The sequence below is a fragment of the Chenopodium album genome, chromosome 22 (genome assembly GCF_948465745.1).
Source record: "Chenopodium album chromosome 22, dcCheAlbu1.1, whole genome shotgun sequence".
NCBI lineage: Eukaryota > Viridiplantae > Streptophyta > Magnoliopsida > Caryophyllales > Amaranthaceae > Chenopodium > Chenopodium album.
This window is the reverse complement of record NC_137855.1, coordinates 11638282-11661306: the sequence shown is the minus strand read 5'-3', so window position 1 is coordinate 11661306 and position 23025 is coordinate 11638282. Positions and strand designations below refer to the sequence as shown.

The 23025-nt window shown below is 33.1% G+C and overlaps 1 protein-coding gene across 2 annotated transcripts; it reads left to right on the top strand.

Moving 5' to 3' along the window:
- Positions 1-14120: 14120 nt before the first annotated feature.
- On the top strand, positions 14121-16982 carry LOC145605517 (uncharacterized). 2 transcript variants are annotated; one of them, XM_081661586.1, is made up of 7 exons: positions 14121-14481; positions 14896-14996; positions 15242-15309; positions 15832-15945; positions 16038-16203; positions 16333-16467; positions 16729-16982. In XM_081661586.1, exons 2-7 carry the CDS (start codon positions 14907-14909, stop codon positions 16741-16743), a joined length of 588 nt encoding a protein of 195 aa, XP_081517712.1. In that variant the 5' UTR covers positions 14121-14481; positions 14896-14906; the 3' UTR covers positions 16744-16982. The 2 variants fall into 2 exon arrangements, with proteins under 2 accessions (XP_081517712.1, XP_081517711.1); XM_081661585.1 differs by having other exon boundaries at positions 14123-14481; positions 16557-16982.
- Positions 16983-23025: the final 6043 nt, after the last annotated feature.

Sequence of the window (23025 nt, the reverse complement as noted above, 5' to 3'; positions counted from 1 at the left end):
AGTATAAGAATTAGTTTTGTTAGTTAGATTTTGTGTGTGTGAGAGACTTTCTAGAGTATACTGTCACTTTTAATTTTAATTTTTGGCCCACCAAATTATATTATAAGCTTTTTATTTAAAAAGTTAAATAAATAAATAAAATTAAAACTTAAATAAATTACAAAAATATATTATAATATTAATAAAGGCCTACATTTTTTGTTAAATGAGACTCAGAAATATCTATTTACATATTCCTCTTGCTACAATCTCTACACCGAGATTCAAAAAAAAAAAAATTTAAAAATTAAAAAATAAAATAAAAAGGGGGTGATTGCTTAATACCTCCTCCTTTAGGCTTAAGTTCGTACTCTAAGGTGTAATAAGCTAATGATTATGCAATATTCTAATCCACGATTGAAAACAAAAGATGAATTGTATCATAAAGTATTTGCAATTAAAAAGGTTCTAATGCCCCCAGAATCAAACCTGGGTCTCCTGGGTGAAAGGCAGATTTCCGAACCGCTGGACGACATCGGATTTGTTGATAATTGAGACAACAGCAATGTTAGCATTAACATAAACTATTGGTATTGCCTATTGTTTCATCTATAATCATATAATAACTAATATATAAAGCTAAACTTTTAGCCAGACCACGACATTGCGACACTTGGCGTTCTAACTTTTCGCCAAGTGTCGCGCCACGTTGGATATATTTAGATAGATTTCATAGGATAAAAAAAAAAGTTTAAAATTCTATTTTCAATCAAATTTGGATAGAATTTTAAGATAAAATTGTTAGTTGAGAGTTTTATTTTCGATAAAATACCAATATTTCATATGTATGAATTGAATTATAATTTTATTCAAAAAAAAATATTATATTATAACTTTAAAAAAAAATACCAATATTATTACTTCCTCCGTTAACCATTATCTGCAACTTTGGGGCATGACACGGACTCCAATGCAAAATTTCATAATTGTGATTAGTAAATTAAAATGGTATGTAATTAAGGTGAAGAGAGAGAAAGAAGATCTAACACCAACACCAACCAACCACCCACTGTCACCACCAAGACCAGGCAACACCACTCACGCCGCTTCACCACCACCACCACCACCAATACCCCCACGAAAACCTACCACTACCACCAACACCCCCACGAAAACCCACCATCACCACCAACACCCTGACGAAAACCCACCACCAACACCCCCATGAAAACCCACCACCTCCACAAAATCACCCCACGAAAGCCACCTATACAAAACCCACCAGCCCCACGAAACCCAGGCCACCAGCCCCACGAATCTCTCCTCCACAAAACCCAGGCACCACCTCGAAAAAAACCCCACTCCCACGAAAATCTACCCCCACGAAATCCAGGCTATCATTCTCACGAAATCCCCCTCGGATCTGACAGAAACCACCGCGAAATCACCACCAATTCGAAAAACCCACCACGAATTGATGAATTTCTTGAAAAGTTGAAGCAAGAGAAGGAAGATCTCAAATCCATGAAACCCACTACAAATTTTTTGAAAGTTGAAGAGAGAGAAAGAAGATCTAAACAAGATGAAGAGAGATAATGAGATTGAAAGAGGAGAGAGAAATTATGGGGGAAGATGAATGCAGATGAAGATGAATGGAGATGGATTTTGGTTACTTGAAATCTTTAATTGAAGGTGAAGAGTAGATAATTAATTAGAATGGGTGGTAATTAGTGAGTAATTAAATCTTATTATAGTAGGTAAATTGTATTTTAAATTTTTAAATGAGGGTAAAGTGGTCTTTTCATCAGTTTTTTTTTACTAAAAGAGGAAATAAATTTTTTTGTTGCACATAATGTTAGCGGCCAAAAATAGTAAAAGTTGCAGATAATGGTTAACGGAGGAAGTATTAGTTATTTACATGCCTACTACTACATAGTTTAAATCGTCACAAAAGCACATCAATTTCTAACTAATTTTGTATTAGAGATTTAGAGATATATTTTGAAATTTGATTAAAATTTATCTCAAAATTTAATAAACAACCCGGGAATCGCACGGGGCACAAAACTAGTATTATTAAAACCCAAGGGAACAACATGGTCATGCCATGTGTCACTCTTCCAACAACTTGACTAGGCGACACATGTGTGTGAGGTGGCATCTTGCGTGTCACGTCTTTCCCCAATATAAATTGATTCCATCGATATTAATTAAAACTCTATAACTTTAATTAAAAAAAAAATAAAAAAAACTCTTCAAATGTATAACCTCCAAATTTAATTCCATAACTTTAATTCTCTATAATAATGTTTAATTTTCATCAAAAGCTCTTCATATGCATAACCTCCAAATTTAAATTTGACATGCTTATTTTAAATATATATTAATGAAAGATCATATAGATTATTACTCCGTATATATTTAAGTCACTTATTAGTAATCCGTATTGTTTAACATTAATCCTTTTTTATTAATTTTGATCAAACTTAATTATAAATTTATGATGTATCGGGGCATCACCCATGCCAATAACTAGTTCTTGATTAAAGGTGATCTTGACTAAGAATAAATTAGAACTGATTTTCTTTTGCACGATAACAAGGATGTCAATGGGGTTGGTTAAGTGAAGAAAACACCTTACATTGGCTTAGCGCTTGTTTTGATTTACTAAACTGAGCTGAGCTGAACTGAACTGAATGTTTTATGAAAGGAGGAAATTAGAAAATGAACTGAAAATAAACTGAAGTAAATAGACCCTTAGTTATGTTGAATAAATAAGGGTTTAATGGGTAAAATGTATACCTAAAGATTAAAAATGTACCCTTGTTATTCCCAAAAGTTAAACTCGTCTTTCAATTTAAGTCATTTTAAATTGATATACTAGCTAATACTTAATTTTTTTTTTCTAGATTCACTTTTATTATCTTACCCTTATACAATCATACGATCACTCCCCATACTATTTTTATTATCCACCTACCTTACTGAGAACATACAAGTTTATATTCAATACTAGATTAGTTCTCGTGCGATACACGGTAGTAATAATCTTTTTCCCATAATTAATTGTAATGTAATATATAAAAATGAGGCAACTCATGTGGAATTAACAAATGTAATGCATATAGAAAAATAATATAATAAGGCAATAATCATAAGAAGTTAAGAACTACCACTTGAGGAAAATAAAATTATTGTTGATTAGATGTGTTGAAAATATTTTAAAGTGGTATATATTATATAACATTAATATAATGATGCATATTATTCTCAATATAACTATAAAATTTAGTGACTATATAACTAATGTAGGGAATATTTCAATCCATCCCACACTTGAGCCTCACTGTGATTATACACTTAAGCATGGTGGCGTCCAAAGGGAAGGAAACTAGAGTAAAAGAGTCGCCAACAAGTTTTAGGAACTTGTAAACCGTTCACAGGGTGAAGGTTACACCCTTTAACGATCCAGGAGATCGTTAACTCCAATAGGTCTTGAACCATGACTGGAAGTTCGGGGATGAAGGTACAAATCCAACCTAAAAGAGATTGAACCTGCCCCAAAATAGGCCTCTACTTTATTCTTCTCATATTTATGTGCGTTTTCTGACTAACATGCAATCAATAGGCTTACCCTAAACCTGTTTAATCTATGTTGGTTGAATATTAATGCACAAATAAATCTATTATTGGCGATCACTTGAATTATAATCAAATTAACCCTAAACAAGATTATTAATTATCTTATTAAGCGTGATTGCAAATACAAATTCCCTTTAAACATGCATAAAAGGCGTGATCAAGCAATAACAATAAATCAAGCAACATAATAAATAATAACAATAATCATCATAAAAATAATAATCACAATTATCATAATCATGTTAAAGCATAATATTATTAGCAAGATCCTAGGCATGATACTAACAAGATTAATAACAAACCCTAGCATGTCACTAAACATAAAAGATCAATTAGCCCTAACATGATATTAGGAAAGAAATAGGAAGCATCATAAACAAACATGATATTAGAAATTTTAGTTATTACCCTAAACATGATACTAGGTAGCAATAAAACATCCTAACATGATACTAGGAATCAAAAAAATAATCTAAGCATGATTTCTATATCAAAAGATCATTAAGCAATTAATAAATTACTTACTTCGATGCCTCGTACCTCTTTCTAATAACAAAATACATGCGTGTTAGTAACTTCAAGGAAAATAATAAACAAATAATTAAATTAAATAATTGAAATTTTGGGACCAAACACTCAGAAATATCAAACCTTTCACGTTTAGGACGAAGGCAACTTCGATCTAGGCTAGGTGTGTCTAGAACTAGTGAGTGAGGAATTTTGTAAGAGGGAAGGTTTAGAAAAAGAATAGAGAGAGAAAGAAAGCTTCTAGCTTTTAGAAAGAGAGAAAGAGAATTCCTGGTCTTAGATCATAGATGTAGATGATTAAAAATTGGGAAATACGACCCCTATTTATAGGAAAAATAGCACGGGATCAAAGAAAATCATATTCGGAATAAAATACCTCCTGTCGCAAACGACAGTAGTCGGCGCCAGACGACAGGCTTGTGGCCAGACGACAGCTGCAGCGCCAGGCGACGACTCTGTCGTCTCGCGCTGGTTCAAAAGTACAACGCGCTTTTACACGCGGAATCATCTTTTGAACCGGTTACAGGTAATTCCGTGTCCAAGCAGATTTAAAATCAGATCTAATATATTTTACTCAAAATAAAAACATCTTTTAAAAATATAATTATTAATCATAATCTCATTAGAATTAAAGAGAACCTTTTAGATGTTCCTAGAAGATTAAAATCAATCCTAATCACTTTAGGAATAATAATTAATAGGCCCTCCCCTAGATCATTGGGCCACATGTAAAATCATTGGGCCTAATTTAACTTAATCCATAACTTCCTCATAATTCATCGGAATTGGGCTTATAATATATCATTGGAAAGCTCTTTTCGAGCCCAATCCAACTTCACTATTATTGAACCCTTATCATGGACCAAAACAAATTAGACTGGCTATTTTTCCTAAATAGGGTAAGAAAAGAAATATTTTTGAAAACAAAGAGAGAAATATTTTAATAAAAACATCTTCATCACTAGACTTTCCACACTTCCACTCCGTTCGATAATCAAATGACGTGAAAGGTATTCATCACTGGGTTTGATTTTGGGGAGACACATTTGGGTGTCTACAACTAAAGACTTATTTATAAAATCCTTTTTTAATAAACATCTAAATATTAATCAAACAACAGACTAAAACCTACATTAAAACTATATTAGTACAATGCAACATACATGTAAATATATATATTACAAATAATATATCACCTTTAATTCCAACGGATCATTAAAGGCAATAATAATAATCCATAATTAGGCAACACTAACCTATATTATTAGTATTGCATTTTCTATTTATGGATTAATGCTCTACATACATGATATAGTCACTCTTTGTTATTATATAATTAAAAATGTGATTGAATCTAACCAATAATTGTACTTTGATCATTGTTTGCTTATTGCCTTATAAGTTTATTTGTAGATGATAGATACTTACACCTTTCAAAAAAAAAAAAAAAAAAAAAAAAAAAAAAAAGATGATAGATATTCATTAAAAAAAAAAATATACAAGAAGATGTCATTTGTCATCACTATGTCCGATTTGTCTTTTACTATACAGCTTGTTTATGAATATTAATAGCTCCATCCCTTCCAAACCAACTTGATGCATTAAGAACTCGTGGTTCGGACCCGCTTGTGCCCGCCTTGAATTATCGGCCGTCGCAAGCCCTGACCACCCGCACTCCGTCGCCCAAATAGACGTGAGTGCTCCTTTGATTTAATTGCCCTCTTGTGTTGCTTTGTGCTCACAAGCCCCTCTTCCGCTCAAGGCTAGCGTTCTTGCCGCCAAAAGGCTAGAGCGCGCCGTGTGTTTCGGGGTCCAAACTCCCAGACTGTGACAGTAACACAATAATGGGACCTCAAGCTAATAAAACATAAACTAAACACTAAGAAAGCATCTAAAGGGAATCTAATACATCTAAAGGAGTTGGATTCTAACATCCTCCCCCACTTAAGCTGTCGACGACCTCGTCGGCTTACAAGAGTTACAAACAAAATTAGAAAATTCTAAACTATCTTGAGTCTCTGCTGTGCCGTTGATGCGGCTGACTACTGGAATCTTTGTTGACTCTGGTGCTTGTCTCTAGGGTGTCTCTGGGCTCGTCGCTCTTTGATTTGAACTGGGTGTCTGATTTTGAGTTTGGCGGGTGTGTATCTAGGATGTTGCCGGCTCTCTGGGCTTCATCTCCCGCCTCTGGGTGTCTCTAGTGCGAGCTTTGTTTCTTCGATGTCGCCTCTTTCTCTGGCTCCATCACTCGCATTGTTGATAGGTACCGGAATTTAGGTTCTGGGGCAGTCATTCTCATGGAGTGCATCCCGTAGTATGGGATGTTGTCTCTGCTGGTCTCTTTCTCCTCTAGGATCTCCTGCACGGACATAGATGACAATCTCTTTTAGATCTTGTCAAGCTCTTCTCTATGCTCACACTCCCACCATTTGTGTGAGCCTCGACAAAGAATACAGTTCAGCGGCTTGGTATTTGTCGAGGACACGCTGGCCTTAGAGTTTCCGGAGTTGTGGGAGGCGGTCGATGTAGACTCTGCCCATCACTGTAACACCCCAATAATTCTCCTTTTTCCAAACCACTTAATTAAATAAAATAGAGGAGAACCACTGGCATGTTACCGCCACGTGTTAAAACGTTAAGGCTTTTTCAAAGTATCGTAGCAGAAATCCAACTTAAATCTTAAAAATAATATAATTTAGAAAACCAATAAGTCAAAGCTTACAAATTGGAACCATAAAGGCCCTTACTAAAACCAAACCAATATTCAAAATCCCAAAACATAACTGAAATAGTAAAACATAAATAAGTTCAACACAAAGAACGAATACTCTCAATCACACCAATCCATTGACAATGCGTATGTCAAATCCCCGAACTTTACATCATCAAGCTAACTTGTGCAATACTGCTCCCTAATAATACAAGTGTAATAATTGGATCATCACAAGGTCATTGAAAGGCGAAGGCCATGTCTAAAAGTAACACACACAAAAGCACGCAATCAGCAAACCTGAGTACATACAAGCTACAACGTACCAAACCTAACATGCTCAATTAATTAAAGTAAATAAACATACAACATGAATTCATTAATCAAGACTCCACACTTAAACAATTCAATTGACTCACATACTTACTAACCAATTTCAAACACTCGACTCTTTATATTTATTTTGATTAATTTAATTTGGAGTAAGCAATAGACGAGGTTGTCCAACCCACCAAATCATTTTGGTCCCAAATGACCATTTAAAATAAAAGTTTAGCGCAATGCAAGAATGGGCGCAACTCCACTCTCACAAAGTTAGTCTAGGATCCCATCTAATTTTCATTATAAAATAAAAATGTAAATACCAAAAGAGAAGAGGACATGTTGATCAAACAAGCCTCGGAAAGCCACGGGCTACCACCGTATACCCCAACCCATAATCAATACTCTAGAAGTTGCACACTTTCCAGAGTTTTATTGTTGTAGACACCCATTCGTGTCTCCCTAAAACCAAACCCAGTGATGAATACCTTTTGCGTCGAATGATAATCGAATAAAGTGAAAGTGTGAAAGGTCAAGTGTTGCGGTTGGTTTTATTAAAAATTCTTTCTTTCTGTTTTCGAAAAACAACTCTATTTTATGAAAATAGTCAATCCAGTTTAGTTTGGTCCACGGAAAGGGTCCAATAATAGTGTAGTTGGATGGGGCTTGCAAAGAGCTTTTTAACGATATATTATAAGCCCAATTCCGATGAATAATGAGGAAGTTATGGCCAAAATAACTAAACTGGGCCCGGTTTGATCTTTACATGCGGCCCGATAATCTAGGGGAGGGCCCAATGTTAATTACTATTCCTAAAGTTATTAGAATTAATTATAGTCTTCTAGAATTTTCTAGAAGGTTCTCTTAAGTTCTAATAAAATTAAAATTAATAATTATATTTTGATAAGTTTTACTTGGAATAAAATATTATTTTATGAAAAATACAATTTTAGTTTTCATACGGACTTTACAAGTCAATTTTGATTGATAAGTGGACTCTGTGTTTCAATGCGCGTAGGAATCCAGGCTGTCGCCAAACGACAGGCCTGTCGCTACGCGACAAGTTGGTTTTGTGGCGACAGCGTGGAGTTTTATTCCTTATCAATATCTACCTATTTCCGGACTGTTTTCTTATAAATAGGGTCCTGAACCTCCGTTTTTATTCATCTACAATCTACAATCAACAATCAATCTATTCTCTAAATTCTCTCTAAGCTCTCATCTCTCTAGTTTTTCACAAACACAATTCCGTATACACGAGATCTAGAAACACCTAACCAAGTTCGAAGTTGCCTTCGCCCTAGACGTGAAAGGTTTATACTTTTCTGAGGGTTTGGTCCCAAATCTCTATTTCCATTATTTAATTTAATTGTTTGATTTTATTACTTTTCCTTGAAGTTTACTAACGCGTGTATTTTGTTATTAGAAAGAGGTACGAGGCATCAAAGTATGTAATCTTATTGCTCTATTCTTGTAGAAAGTATGTTTAAATTTATTTAATTCCTAGCATCATGTTAGGATGTTTCTATTGCTTTCTAGTATCATGTTTCGGGTGCCTTTTACTCTTTTCTAATATCATGTTAGTACCATGTTAGGTTTAAAGCTTTGATCTTTATTGCTTAGTGACATGCTAGGGTTTGTTATTAATCTTGTTAGTATCATGCCTAGGATCTTGCTAATAATATTACGCTTTAACATGATTGTTTTAATTATGATTGTTATTATGATTACAATTATGATTTATGATTATCATGTTGCTTGATGCTTATTTATTGTTATTGCTTGATCACGCCTTTTATGCATGTTTAAAGGGAATTTGTACTTGAAATCACGCTTAATAAGATAATTAATTATTTTGTTTAGGCTAATATGATTTTAATTCAAGTGATCGCCAATAATAGTGTTATTCGTGCATTAATATTCAACCAACATAGATAAACAGGTTTAGGATTAATCTAATGTTTTCATGTTAGTCAAAAAGCGCACATGAATACGAGTAGAATAAAGTAGAGGCCTATTTTATAGAGCGAGTTCTTTCTTTTGTAGATTGGATTCGTACCCTCATCCCCGAACCCTATTTGGTTCAAGAACTTTTGGAGTTGACGATCTCATGGATCGTTAAGGGGTGTAACCTTCACCCTGTGAACGGTTTACAAGTTCCTAAAACTTGTTGGCGACTCTTTTGCTCTAGCTTCCTTCCCTTTGGACGCCACCATACTTAAGTGTATGATCACAGTGGGGCTCAAGTTTGGGATGGCTTGAAATATTCCCTACAGTTTTTGGCGACTCCACCGGGGATGATTTCTATTTTAATTTCTAAAGTTTATTTTGGCAATGATTTAGAATGAGCGGAAGAGACTCGAAAAGTTCTAAGTGTTTCATGTGCGTAATTTTGATTAGCATTATTGTCATATGCATAAAAAAAATCCTCATTGGATAGACCATCCGAAATGAGTAAAAAACATAGGATTTTTACACGTAGGAAACTTGAGAAATATCTTTCACAACTAGAATTGAAATAATACTGCGAAATCTGGAAAATTCTAAGAACGTAGATACCTGCTGAGGCATGTAAGAACTAGCGTCTAGAAAACAGGGCAGATTCAATCTCTTTTAGGTTGGATTTGTACCTTCATCCCCGAACTTCCAGTCTTGGTTCCAGACCTATTGGAGTTGACGATCTCATGGATCATTAAGGGGTGTAACCTTCACCCTGTGAACGGTTTACAAGTTCCTAAAACTTGTTGGCGACTCTTTTGCTCTAGCTTCCTTTCCTTTGGACGCCACCATACTTAAGTGTATGATCACAGTGGGGCTCAAGTTTGGGACGGCTTGAAATATTCCCTGCAATTGCTCATCCATGTTTCACTTTACGTGATTACAATTTTAAATTAATAGCCGACTCATTCAAGTAGACCATACATAACAATCATACATCAATTCACTTTTAATCTTATTTAGGACAATGGTGATCACGTCACAAATTGACCTTTATTCCATTAAACTTCCAAATTATCCAAATTGTTGAACGTAGTCAACCCACCTAGCCATTTCGGCTTAATCCACTTTTACTCAACATACTAACAAGTCATGCTTGAGTAATAAATAAAATAATAATAATAACCTTGTGGAATTTTTAATAAATTCATTCCACTTAAACCATTCAATTCTAATCCTTTAATAATCCAAATGTGGTTAACAAACCAATCCAATAAAATTATGCTTGTATCAACATTCCATACAAACAAGTAATCCAATATAATTCAACATGCTTGCATCCATGGTTCCATACAAATATAATCAATTCACCAAAACATGTCTCATAAACATAAGCACATGAATTAATTAAATGTATAACCAAACAATTTTCATCCAAGTGTTCTCTAAACATGAAACTAAGTTCTTTTCTTTTGGTACCTAAACATGATACTACTTACAATGAAGTAGACATATACGTACCTCGTGTAAACAATCCTTTTTGTCATTTTTAATCACTTAAAATTCTCCTAGGGAATAATCACTTCCTAGAAAACAACCGACAACAATAAATTAATACTTAACCAAATTTCTAGTAATATAGTTAGATTAAAAACTCCTTAAAACTTCATTAAAAACATGCTTTTATACTTAATTAATCAATAGAAATCCAATAGGAACAAAAGCCCCAAATTAATTGATTATTAGAACCCTAAAATCCCAATTTCAATGAATTAGAACCCTAGGTTGTAAAATTATAAAATCTGAAAATTATAACAACAATTAAAATCTAAAATTTATAATCTTTATACTATCAAAATATAATTTGATACTAATTTAATTAATTTCAAACAAATAAAACTAAAACTCAAAACAAAAATAATAATTTTGAAGCAAGATATAAGAAAACAAAGGAGGAGGAAAGGGCAGCCATGGTGGGCCGCCGGCGATATGAGGGGCGGCGGCAGGGAGGTGGGTGTGCGCCGGAGGTGGCTAGGCGGTAGCGGCAGCAGGCAGAAGGTGGGCAGCAGTGAGGATTTCCTCACGTGAAGGAGGAAGAAGAAAGAAAGAAAAAGAAAGAAAAAAGAAAAGGAAAATAAAAGAAAAGAAAGAAAAAAAAATAAAGGAAAATAAAAATAAAGAAAATAAAGGGAAAAGAAAATAAGAATAACCTTTTGTGTGGGAAAATTTTTGGGGATTTATGGGGTATTTATAGGAGAGAGAGTTGTAGGGTAAGTAGGAGTATTGGGCCTCATAAAAATAATGGGCCAATGAAGGAATAAAATGGACTAGACTTAATTTGTATTGGCATAAATTGTAGAATATAGGTTCATAAAAAATTCTTTGTAATAAAATCGTTTATCAACCCAAAAATGATTTGAAATTTTTTAAAATAAAATCCGGAAAAATACAAATAAATATTATAAATAAAATGAAATTTCATTTATAAAATATTTAAAAATACGGGGGATTACAATCACCTCCTCCAATTCTTCTCTGATAAGTATTAATGGTGTTGGAAGATACTCAAGAGCTGTTCTCTGCGCCCTTTGGAGAGCTTGGAATCGGGCTATTGGAGCGTGTTGACGTCCCGCTTGAATCATTCTCAGATTGCCGGCCGTTTATGAATATCAAATGTAATAAATTTATTATCTTAATAAAATGTTTCAGCAAAAGATAATAATTTTTTTTGTATTTACTAAGATATTAATTGTTTTTTAATTGCGTAATAAAAAAAAAACTTGATTGATATTTTACATTTTCCTATAATTAGACATATGATATAATTATTGAACACAACATTTATTTTATAGTCATATCTAATACTCTATTAATCTAAGAAACAAAATATTATAGGTATTTGAAAAAAAATTAAAGTGGTTTTTAAAGTAATTTTTTTAATATCAATTATATGAATAAATATTATTATTACCTTTTCGGCAAAATTCAATAATACTCCTTGTCTAGGCGATAATGATAGTATCTTATTATAACTAAACCAGTGGCTCACTTATTCTATAATTAGAAAAGATTGTTGGAAAGTTGAAATAATATTATAAGTAAATGTGTAACACGAAATAATAAAAAGGAATAAATTTTACATAAAGAAAATATATTAGATTGGAAATCTATACTATATACTAAAGTAATCACCGGAGGGACACTTGACAAGATTTTTATGAAAAAATTTCCCCCCAAAATGCTCTTTAAAAAAAAAATTCTATTAAAAAAATTTAAAGGATAGACATTATTAAATTCAAATTTAACAATAAAAAATAAGTGCTACATAAGTTATTTAATTTCAATTAACTCTATTTCAATTGACTATTATTATATCATACTTTATAAATTCGTGCATTGCACGAGGACAAAACTAGTAATATTATTATAGTTGTATTATACAAATATTTCAAAAATAAAAGATTTTTTGCTAATAAGGGAGGGGAATTTGGAGGGGAAAAAACGCACCATAAAGTGACACGTGTCATTTCTGGTATCTGTTTGAGTATTATGTTATTAATTAACAAATTTTTTTATTTATTTTTTTTTATTTTTAGGAAAAACAAATTTTTACCTTATTACCCATCTATTTTTATTTTATTCATTTTTTTATTACAACCATCCACTTGTTTCGTGCCAAAATTACTTCTAAAAAAAATATTATTACATTAAAAAAAAGGATTACATTTAATCATGACTTTTATTTTATATAAAATTTAAAGTAAACTTTCTTAAATATCGACTTGCACATTATAACTGTCACATATTTAAATATTTTCTCTCTCATGTTTTTATTGTTTTAATATGAATTGTATTTCATTTTTAATACGAACTGTATTTCATACGGTTTAATACTGATCATTCGATTTAGTTTTTTAATATCTAATTATATTTTCATTATAATTAGTCAATATCCGTGCATTGCACGGGTTTCACCTAGTTACACATATTGGTAAGTAAGTCGAACATTTTTTTTTTTGAAGAAAGGTGAGTCAAACTTTTGGGAATGAACATATTACCAGTTAACTACTCATCCGGTTTTTTTTATTTTTTTTTTACATCCTTTTCTTATGCTTTGTTAAACCCACTTAGGGTCTGTACTGATTTACTAAACTGAGTTGAACTAAACCGATTGGAACTGAACTGAACAGAACTGAATAGAGCTGAAATGAATTGTTTATGAGAGTAGGAAATAGGAACTGAACTAAACTAAACTGAACTGAATTGATTGGAGATGAACTTGATGCGGATCAAGCATCAAAATTCTAGTCTAGGTGATAGTAGTTTGTTAATTTATCTTTTTCATAGTCGTATGATTTATTTAAGATAAAGATTAGGAATATTTATTTTTTATAAGATATTGTTAGAGTGTTATGATTTTATTTTATCTTTTAGGCTTGTGTATCCTATTAGGCATGATATTGTATGCCTATAAATATTTGTTTTAGTTATTGAGAATAGAGAGACTGATTGAGTTTATGAAAATATGAAATTGTGAGTTAGGTCGAGTGATCGAATTAATTTCAAAACGTTGCTTTTCTTTCGAAAAGATCAAAATTTACGTTGCTTTTCTTCTTGTTTTAGTCGAAAAGATCAAATCTTTATTGAATTAGGTTTACCCTAATTACTAGTATCCCTTTTCGTGGTTTTAATTCACATCTGAACTGGACTGAAGTGAACTGAAATTAAGTTGAAAAGAACAAACACTTACGGCCTTACTCACTCACATTTTACATAAAAGAGTGTGGATTTCAACCAACCTTAATTTGGTTAAAGTATTGAGGTAGTATTCGAGATCAAATCCCATCTAAATCATGCCTCTTGCGACTATCTCTAAAAAGAATCTTTTTTTTTTTTTGGCTTTGGTAATTGGTACTGATTTTAATATGGTTGGTATAAAACTATAAATAATATGTCGATCGGTATATCAGTTGGTTCAAACACGTGATGATCTTTTTCACTATCTCTAATATACTTCCCCACTTTCAAATACAAGCCATGGATGTGTTGCAAAATATTAATAAAAAAAAAATGGGGTATTGCTTAATTATTTTTCGTTTTGGCTGATTTGTTTACAATAAACTATTTGCAACTAAAAAGGTTTCTATGCCCGGAATTGAACCGGGTCTCTTGGGTGAAAGACAGCTATCCTAACCGCTGGACGACATCGGATTTTTGAGCATTTAGCGCGCTATTAATTATACCAAGTACACTACAACATTTTCTCTTCACTGTGTTCTAACTGTTCTTCAATCTTGCGTACTCTGAATTCTCCATTGAAGTGGATTTTGAGCTTTCTCTCCTCCATTGAAGCAGCTTCTGAGGTAAGACTTCTTCTTTATTGAAACATCGAATATCAATTTCACAATCTAGGTTAAACGTCAATTTTTGCAAATTAGGGTTCTTTCAAGGTGGATTGATTTTTGAATTATATGTTAGTTATAATTTAATTATTCTAAGTTTAACATTTTACTATTCATTTATAACTTTCTAAAGCGAGAAGAATTTAATTTCATAATCTGCTGCAAAACAAAACCATTTAATCTTCCAATTGTGATTGTAAAATTCCAAAATCTGATCAAACAATATTGTGAGTTGATAATTCTGGAAGTTGAAGTCTTGTTCGTGGATAATCTATGTTGAAGATAAATGGAATCTCGAATTTTCAATTTGCAATTTTTTAGGAGAACTATAATTAGTTGAAGGTTGATAATTGTTAGAATGTGTTTCAATTTCAGGATAAGCTCTAATGGAGGGTACAGAGATTTATGGTAGAAGGGGTAGCCAGCTTGTGAAAGAGCTTGCTTGTGCCGAACCGGGTCAACTTACTCGATTCAATGTGAGCTTTCTCCTTTATATGAAGTACTTGTTCAGTTGTTTGTAGATAATCTACACCCTTTGTTCAATCTATATTTAGCTTCCCATTTGTGTAAGGCAAGGAAATTAAGAGTAGATGTTAAATGCGGAATTGAAATACCGAAAGAGGATGGAGAGAATTTGTTAAAGAAAATGTCGAAATTATGATAGAAATTATTTTGGGGAAATTGCTTTGTCTTCCATTAACTTTGTTCTTGTGTTCACCAGGATGATTTATTTAATCAAGTTATCAAAGAATGTGCTGTGCACTACAGTCAATTTTACGAACTTACTAGGTAAACGAAATTATTCTTGCCATGCGCCCATGCTTCTTCCCCTCAGCACTTGAACAAGCCATTCATCTGTTTCTGCATAACTGAACCGCCACTAAACAACTACTGTACTGATGCTGTCCCAGAAGCTATGTGATTTTCTGTTGAGTTTGAGAAACATCTCATCGGCTCTCAACTGTACTTATCCTTCCCGAACTTTCAATAATCCATTCAACTGGATGACAAGTACCATTTTTTAGCTTGTACTATGCATATGCTAGCTTTGATGATCTCTAGTTGTTTCCATTGCAACATATTATGTAAATTTATCCTCCATCCTCAAATAGTTGCCTAGCTTGAAATTGCAACTCGCAAAGCTTTGTCACAGATTTATGAAGCAAAATGGGAAACTTGAGTATTTTAGTCAGTCTATAATAATTTATTCTTGACCCCAATTTTAGGATTAAGGCTTTGATTGTTGTTGTTGTTTACACTAGTTTATTCTTGTGAACTTTTGTGTACTGATGAGCCTGATCTTTTTGGCAGGAAAATGCAAGATGAAGGATTGGATGTCCAATCAGCTAGAAATGCTGATCACTTTGGCATGCTTATCCATCATCTTTCTCTATTACGCAGCAAGCGCTGCCTAATGGCATATGTGTAAGTAATAGCTTATGATCCTGTTCTCACTTGATCTTTAGCTATCCCGCCAATCATTTGTTATCTCAACTATCAGTTTCTGAAAATTGCAGGCATAACCGATCTGAAATTATACAGAACCTAAGCTGGAAGATTGGACGGGTGCTTCCTGAAGAAATTGAGCACAAGCTAAGTGATCCAGAAAAGCGTTACTTTAGGAGCCACTCTTCAGCTTTACAATCGTATATGAGGGACATGGATGGCCTTGATTTGACTGTGGTACGCGTCCATTCTTCTTTCTCCCTATCTTCTACTCATCATTTTCTTGCTACTGCAAAATCTGAACAATTCTCCTTCACATGAACTCTGAAGAAGTTGTGGATACTAAATTGTGGGTTTCTGTGGCAGGATATGGTGCCACCAAAAGATCCCTACATTAAAGTAAGAGTCCTTGATGATATTGGTGTGACAGCAATGGGAGAACGAGCACACCACTCAATCCACTTCCTCAAACGAAGTGATGCTGAGCATTACATGTTTCAGGTAGATGGACAGTAAGACAACCTTTTTTGCTCGTTTTAAACATTTTGTATCTAGAGATCACTCAACTTAAAATCTTGTTTTTCAAACAGGGGATGATGGAAGAACTCCTAGGGTGATATAAAATGTGTAGTCCCATAGTCTCATCATACATGCCAGTGTCCTAATCCATGTCTCATAGTCTCTCATACATGCTAGTGTGCTACTCAGTATGCTGTTTGTTTCAAGATCTCCATGCTCAGATGTTTGGCTTTGACTGGGCAGAAAACTCAACCGTAAAGTACGCTTATCTGAGCAGAAGACTCAACCGTCTTTTTAAAGTATGCATGTCTGGGCAGAAGTGCAAGCAAAAGCTGTCAGATCATGAGATCTGTGATTTAACTGTGCAGCTGTGCAGGACCTGTAAACTGTGGTGTTTTGCTGCTGTTATTCATCTAGGATTGTAACTAGCCTCTTTCCTCTAAAAACCAATAGAAATAGAAGAAACTTTTTATAAGCAATTTTTATTGATTACTGTATCCAGCTGTGGATGATAATAAATTTTGTTTGATAAATTGACAGTAATAGCTGAGATGCTCTCTAATGTTTGTCATTGAGTAGCCGTAGATTTGATATGTTTATTGACAAGCTGGCCTCTATCGGGGATTCTTTGTCTTGGATTAGGTATTTTAGTTGTACTTTTTAAGCCAGTTACTTAGATTTGCTAACCAATCAAGCTTAACTCCAAATCTAAATTGTTGACCTGTAATAGGGTAAAAGGCCCTAAATTCATCACAAGGCCAACCTATTTGACAATGTCTAACTTGCATAATGATAGAGGAAAGGCGAATAAAACTAGAACTGTTTATATTATTTGATGATATGAATATATCTTCACAATTTAATAACATATTCATAATTAATGAACAAAGTTTTCACTGCATCTAAGTAAGTTTGTGCTCATATAGAACCATAACGTGAATCAAAATTTCATGTATGATATGCTTTTGAAGTATTTTGCAATTTCATTTATTATATTCTCTCATCTCTGATTTACCTCAACTTTTCTCTCTATATCACTTTCTGACAAATTAGGGAGAAGGGAGAATAGAATGCATGTTGAATATTTATACAAAACCTACGCTTATAAGATATGAAACAATCTTCCTAAAAGATGTACCATATATCCTAACGATATATTCACTAAATATTATCTTAACATAAATAAACCTAAATATATTATTCTCGTAATAAGATATATATATTGAAAATATATCACACATATATTTTCCGATTTTTCATATCTCTAAAACCCTCTCACAATCGTAACGGCAGTAACAAATCGGTCGAGTAGCAATACTCTGTTGAAGTCGCCTTTAAATTTTTTTTGTTTCTTCAATGATGAGAACGTTCATCTTTTTGAACTCATCACTCATCAATCAAGCGGGAACGTCATTCTCATATTTGAGTAATTTGACATTAGTAACACGATTCAGATCTCCAAGCTAAATGCAACTACACAAGTTTTTAGTGGGATGAAGTGATTATTATTTTGGGAATTTCCTTGTGTCATGAATTGAAGCCTATTCATTTCCCTTTCCCAAAGGGAAGGCAAACATGTAAGTTCAAATTTGCACTCTTTCTGTTTCTGTCTGGATCTGATCTCCCCAAGAACTCGGACCTGAGATCCTGATACTCCTATCGGCAAGCTGAGAACCTACACAATGAGAAGAAGTTAGCTAACCCCGGGGTGGTCCGGGGATAACCACTCCGATGACAAAGTCAGAATGTGTTTTAGAGAAGAAGGTAAATATGAGAGAGAAAGTAGAGAGAGAGAGAGAGTAATTAATGCCCTCATTAATGAGGTCTTACCTACTATTTATAATGATCCACCTTGACAGGTGGCTCTCATCCATGCAAAGCCTCCTACGCCAAGTGTCGAGCTTCTGTTGCCACGTGCCGAATTCCGACAAGTCGGTATGTCTGCTTTCTGGTGCATATCGGCGCCTTTTCACAATTGTTCGGGGTTTGGTCACGTGCTTTTACAAGATATCGGTCATGCCCATATATCATCCCATACAATTAGCCCCCCAAGTGAGGACGCATGATCATATATCATCGTTCTCAGTTAATGCAGCTAACAAACTTAACCTAACTAAACAAACTTTGGGTTCCACTTCCCATTCTTCAAATTTTACCTCATTTTGGAAGTTTCTTGTGATAACGTTTCTTGTACTCTGTCAAGCACTGTATATTAACAAAACTCTATTGCTGTTCTTGCCGTTGCTGCAGTTCATTATACCCATTTGGCTTATTTTCAAACATCGCATCGGATGTAGTTTGAGGATACCTCAGAGACTCACATCTTTTGCTGAGAAGATTTGTTTCTATGTTCTTTAAAGCTCTATATTCTTTTGCTGAGAAGATTTATTCTTATTTATTACTATTATTTTTTAATTATTATTTTTTAACTTTGTACAGTATTATAATCCCATATTGTATCCATTTGCATTATCCTTGGCATTAGCTCTCAAATTTATACTTTTTATACTTCCTCGACGCATTACTCTTTTAAGTTCTAGTGACCCCGTGTTCCCCCTCAAGTGACCTTGTGTGCTGATAGCAGACAAGGTCTACTTGTTACAAAATACCTGGGAGCGAAAAACTCCGTTTTTCCCCCCAAGTGACCTTGTGTGCCGATAGCAGACAAGGTCTACTTGTTACAAAATACCTAGGAGCGGAAAACTCCGTTTTCCCCCCCCCAAGTGACCTTGTGTGCCGATAGCAGACAAGGTCTACTTGTTACAAAATACCTGGGAGCGAGCGAAAAACTCCGTTTTCCCCCCCCAAATGACCTTGTGTGCCGATAGCAGACAAGGTCTACTTGTTACAAAATACCTAGGAGCGGAAAACTCCGTTTTCCCCCCCAAGTGACCTTGTGTGCCGATAGCAGACAAGGTCTACTTGTTACAAAATACCTGGGAGCGAAAAACTCCGTTTTCCCCCCCAAGTGACCTTGTGTGCTGATAGCAGACAAGGTCTACCTGTTACAAAATACCTAGGAGCGGAAAACTCCGTTTCCCCCCCCCCAAGTGACCTTGTGTGCCGATAGCAGACAAGGTCTACTTGTTACAAAATACATGGGAGCGAAAAACTCCGTTTCCCCCCCCCCCCAAGTGACCTTGTGTGCTGATAGCAGACAAGGTCTACCTGTTACAAAATACCTAGGAGCGGAAAACTAATTGTATGGGATGATATCTGGGCATGACCGATATCTTGTAAAAGCACGTGACCAAACCCCGAACAATTGTGAAAAGGCGCCGATATGCACCAGAAAGCAGACATACCGGCTTGTCGGAATTCGGCACGTGGCAACAGAAGCTCGACACTTGGCGTAGGAGGCTTTGCATGGATGAGAGCCACCTGTCAAGGTGGATCATTATAAATAGTAGGTAAGACCTCATTAATTAGGGCATTAATTACTCTCTCTCTCTCTCTCTCTACTTTCTCTCTCAATTTACCTTCTTCTCTAAAACACATTCTGACTTTGTCATCGGAGTGGTTATCCCCGGACCACCCCGGGGTTAGCTAACTTCTTCTCATTGTGTAGGTTCTCAGCTTGCCGATAGGAGTATCAGGATCTCAGGTCCGAGTTCTTGGGGAGATCAGATCCAGACAGAAACACTTTCAAACTTCTGAGATTTGTTACTTGTAATAACTTTCTTCTTGCGTAAACTAAAATTTTAAATTTCATCCATTCTTTAATTGACACAACTTTAATTTTAGCACTATTCAACATTCACACACACTTGACTAATGTGATTTATATTTATGAAAAAAATATACTAATGTGATTTATATTTATGGAAAAAATATAATTACATGAAATCTTATTAAATTTTTTTTAATCATTTTCTTCTCGAATATGCATTATCAAATTAGCTAAAAAAAAACGTGTTAAATAGAAAAAGAACGAAATCTGTGGAATTTTGGCCCTTTTGAAAAGCAGCAATAAAATTAGTGACGTGACTATTTGAATGGGCGACACTCAGTTGAGCTTCAATGCACACAACAACAACAAATGAGAGCCACTAAAAACGACCCACGGAAAGTAGTTAACATTATCTGTTTATCTCATACAAGGCAAGGCACACTTTCTCGGACAATGATACATATACATTCCCAACATACATTACCAATTAAAAATTGACAACTCATCATTAGCTAAAAAATAAAAGGGAAAATTAAGAGGGAATTTTTTTGGGTTTTGGCGTCATTTACCATAAGAAGGCGGGACAAATTTCATTGGCGCCAAATAATTTTTCTTGTTACTAAAAAAATATTTTAGGTTACTAAAATACACAATTTTGTTACTGAGAAAATAGATCCTAGTCAACGTCATTAATGAAGAGAGATGTTTATTATAAAAATCGAATAATACTTCATTTGACGATATTTTACAAACTATAAATCAAAAAATTATTATAAAAAAACCAATGAAATTATTTTTTAAAGAGCTTTTTATAGACATCCATATCGATATATTTTCAAAAAATTTATGTAGTTAGACAATTTTAACCTTACTATGTTTGTTAAATTTTTTAAAGAAGTGTTAGTAATTTGTCATTATTGTTACTACAAAAATTTCAAACATACTGAAAAAAAGTACAGATTATATATTTATTACATATAAGGAACTATATAAAATTAAATAAGTGTTAGCTACAATTATACAATTATCAAGTGTTGTACGGATTAATTCATACATTGGAGGGTTTTATTCCTTTCTTAAAGGTTTTTAATCAAATAATTGAGAGTTAACATGAAATCACAAAAGTAAGGTTACACACAAACTTTTATCACTTATTGCTAAATACTCTCGCGTGTTTATAACTTTTTATTTTTTTATTTTTTTTTTTTATTTTTTTTTTTGCGTTACTAAATAAGTTGGTTTAATTTTTTAATTTGATTTTATCACATTTACGTATACTAGTTTACTCATATTATGTTTCAAAAAAAAATTTACTCATATTAAATATGTGGAAAAGACTAGTTTGCTTATAGTATCAATAAATACAAAGTGGTAATAAAAACAAGTAGTGTTAGATAGATACAAAGTCTTAATAAAATAAATACAAAGTGTTATTAAAAAAAAAAGGTGCTTTTTTTTAAAAAAGGATGAATTATATGCTTGTAAACATCAAAATTGAAACATCATTGAGGCCTAGCTTTGAGAGTTACAATCTAAGTGTAGTAGATTTACTTTATAGATTTGAAGATTTATATAAAATAATTAAGAGTTTAAGGGCATGTTCACTTCAGCTTAATTTCAGTTAAGTTAAGTTCAGTTCAGTTCAGTTCAGTTCAGTTCAGTTCAGTTCAGCTCCAATTAGTTCAGTTCAGCTCTTAATTTTCTTCTCTCATAAAATATACATTTCATCTCTATTTAGTTCTGTTCAGTTCAGCTCAATTAGTTCAATTCAGCTCAGTTCAGTAAATATGTTACTTATTGTTAAATATCCCATATGTTTACGACATATTTTTTTAATAATAAGTTATTACTTTTCGTTTGTTAAAAAAAAAGGTTGTTACTGACAAAAGTGTCATATAAGAATAAAATATATAATTTCGAATACTATATTTAATTTTTGTTTTGAATGTCTAAATAAGGACACCACTTTATTTAGGAAGAAATTGTATATCATGAATAATTTCCTTATAACAACTAAAATAAAAATACTACGTATTGAATAATATTTAGAGGACTTATTTCAAACTCTATCTTTAGACATTGTTCAACTACTAATTAATTATTTTGGGATACTAGTTAAACAAAACATGTTACCAAACAAATAAAAAACGATTGTAATTTGTACTGTAGTCAATTTTACCGTGGTTACCAAATATACCTTTATTGTTACTATAAAACAATTAAACTTAACATTTTGACACAAAAATGTATTTGTCCTGTATTTTATGGTGGAATAAAATAAAAACGCAAGAGATAATTTTTGTACAAAGATTGTTTCATACTAAGTATTTGTTTATTTTTCAAATCCAATTTAAAATGTTTATTTTTCTTTCCAAATTGGTGTACAACTTTTTATTAAAGTCATACCTCGCGTATTTTCAAGAGAAAGAGATTATAGTACTGATAACCTTTTTATCATCTTTCAATATTTATATAAGATATGTCGCATATTAATAAGGACTTTTTACAAATGAAGACTCTTCAAAAAAAACAATTATATAGAATGAAATACAAGCCAATAATTATTTTTTTAGGGGACCTTATCAAATCGTGATGCTAGTCTATTAAGGATTTGAGAAAAAATAATACATTTATTACAATTTTATACTCCGTAACATAGAAAGTTCCTTTGACAAGTATACATTTTTTAATTGTTTGAAAGTGATCCGTCAACAAATTTATAGTATTTACTTCATTATTTTGATTATGTATGACAATTTTCACACTAAATGATTTCTTCAATTGCTAAAAAATTATCATTGCTAAATTATCCATAATCTTTACTTGATAAGGCGGCATATTTTCCTCAAAACATGAATTTATTTTAAACA

What these genes read in the sequence shown, in the direction of transcription:
- LOC145605517 (XM_081661585.1), top strand. Translation starts at nt 14,907, where the DNA reads ATGGAGGGTACAGAGATTTATGGTAGAAGGGGTAGCCAGCTTGTGAAA. An exon ending in CGCTGCCTAATGGCATATGT is followed by an intron (nt 15,946 to 16,037) that starts GTAAGTAATAGC and finishes TGAAAATTGCAG; the next exon opens with GCATAACCGATCTGAAATTA. An exon ending in ATGGCCTTGATTTGACTGTG is followed by an intron (nt 16,204 to 16,332) that starts GTACGCGTCCAT and finishes TTTCTGTGGCAG; the next exon opens with GATATGGTGCCACCAAAAGA.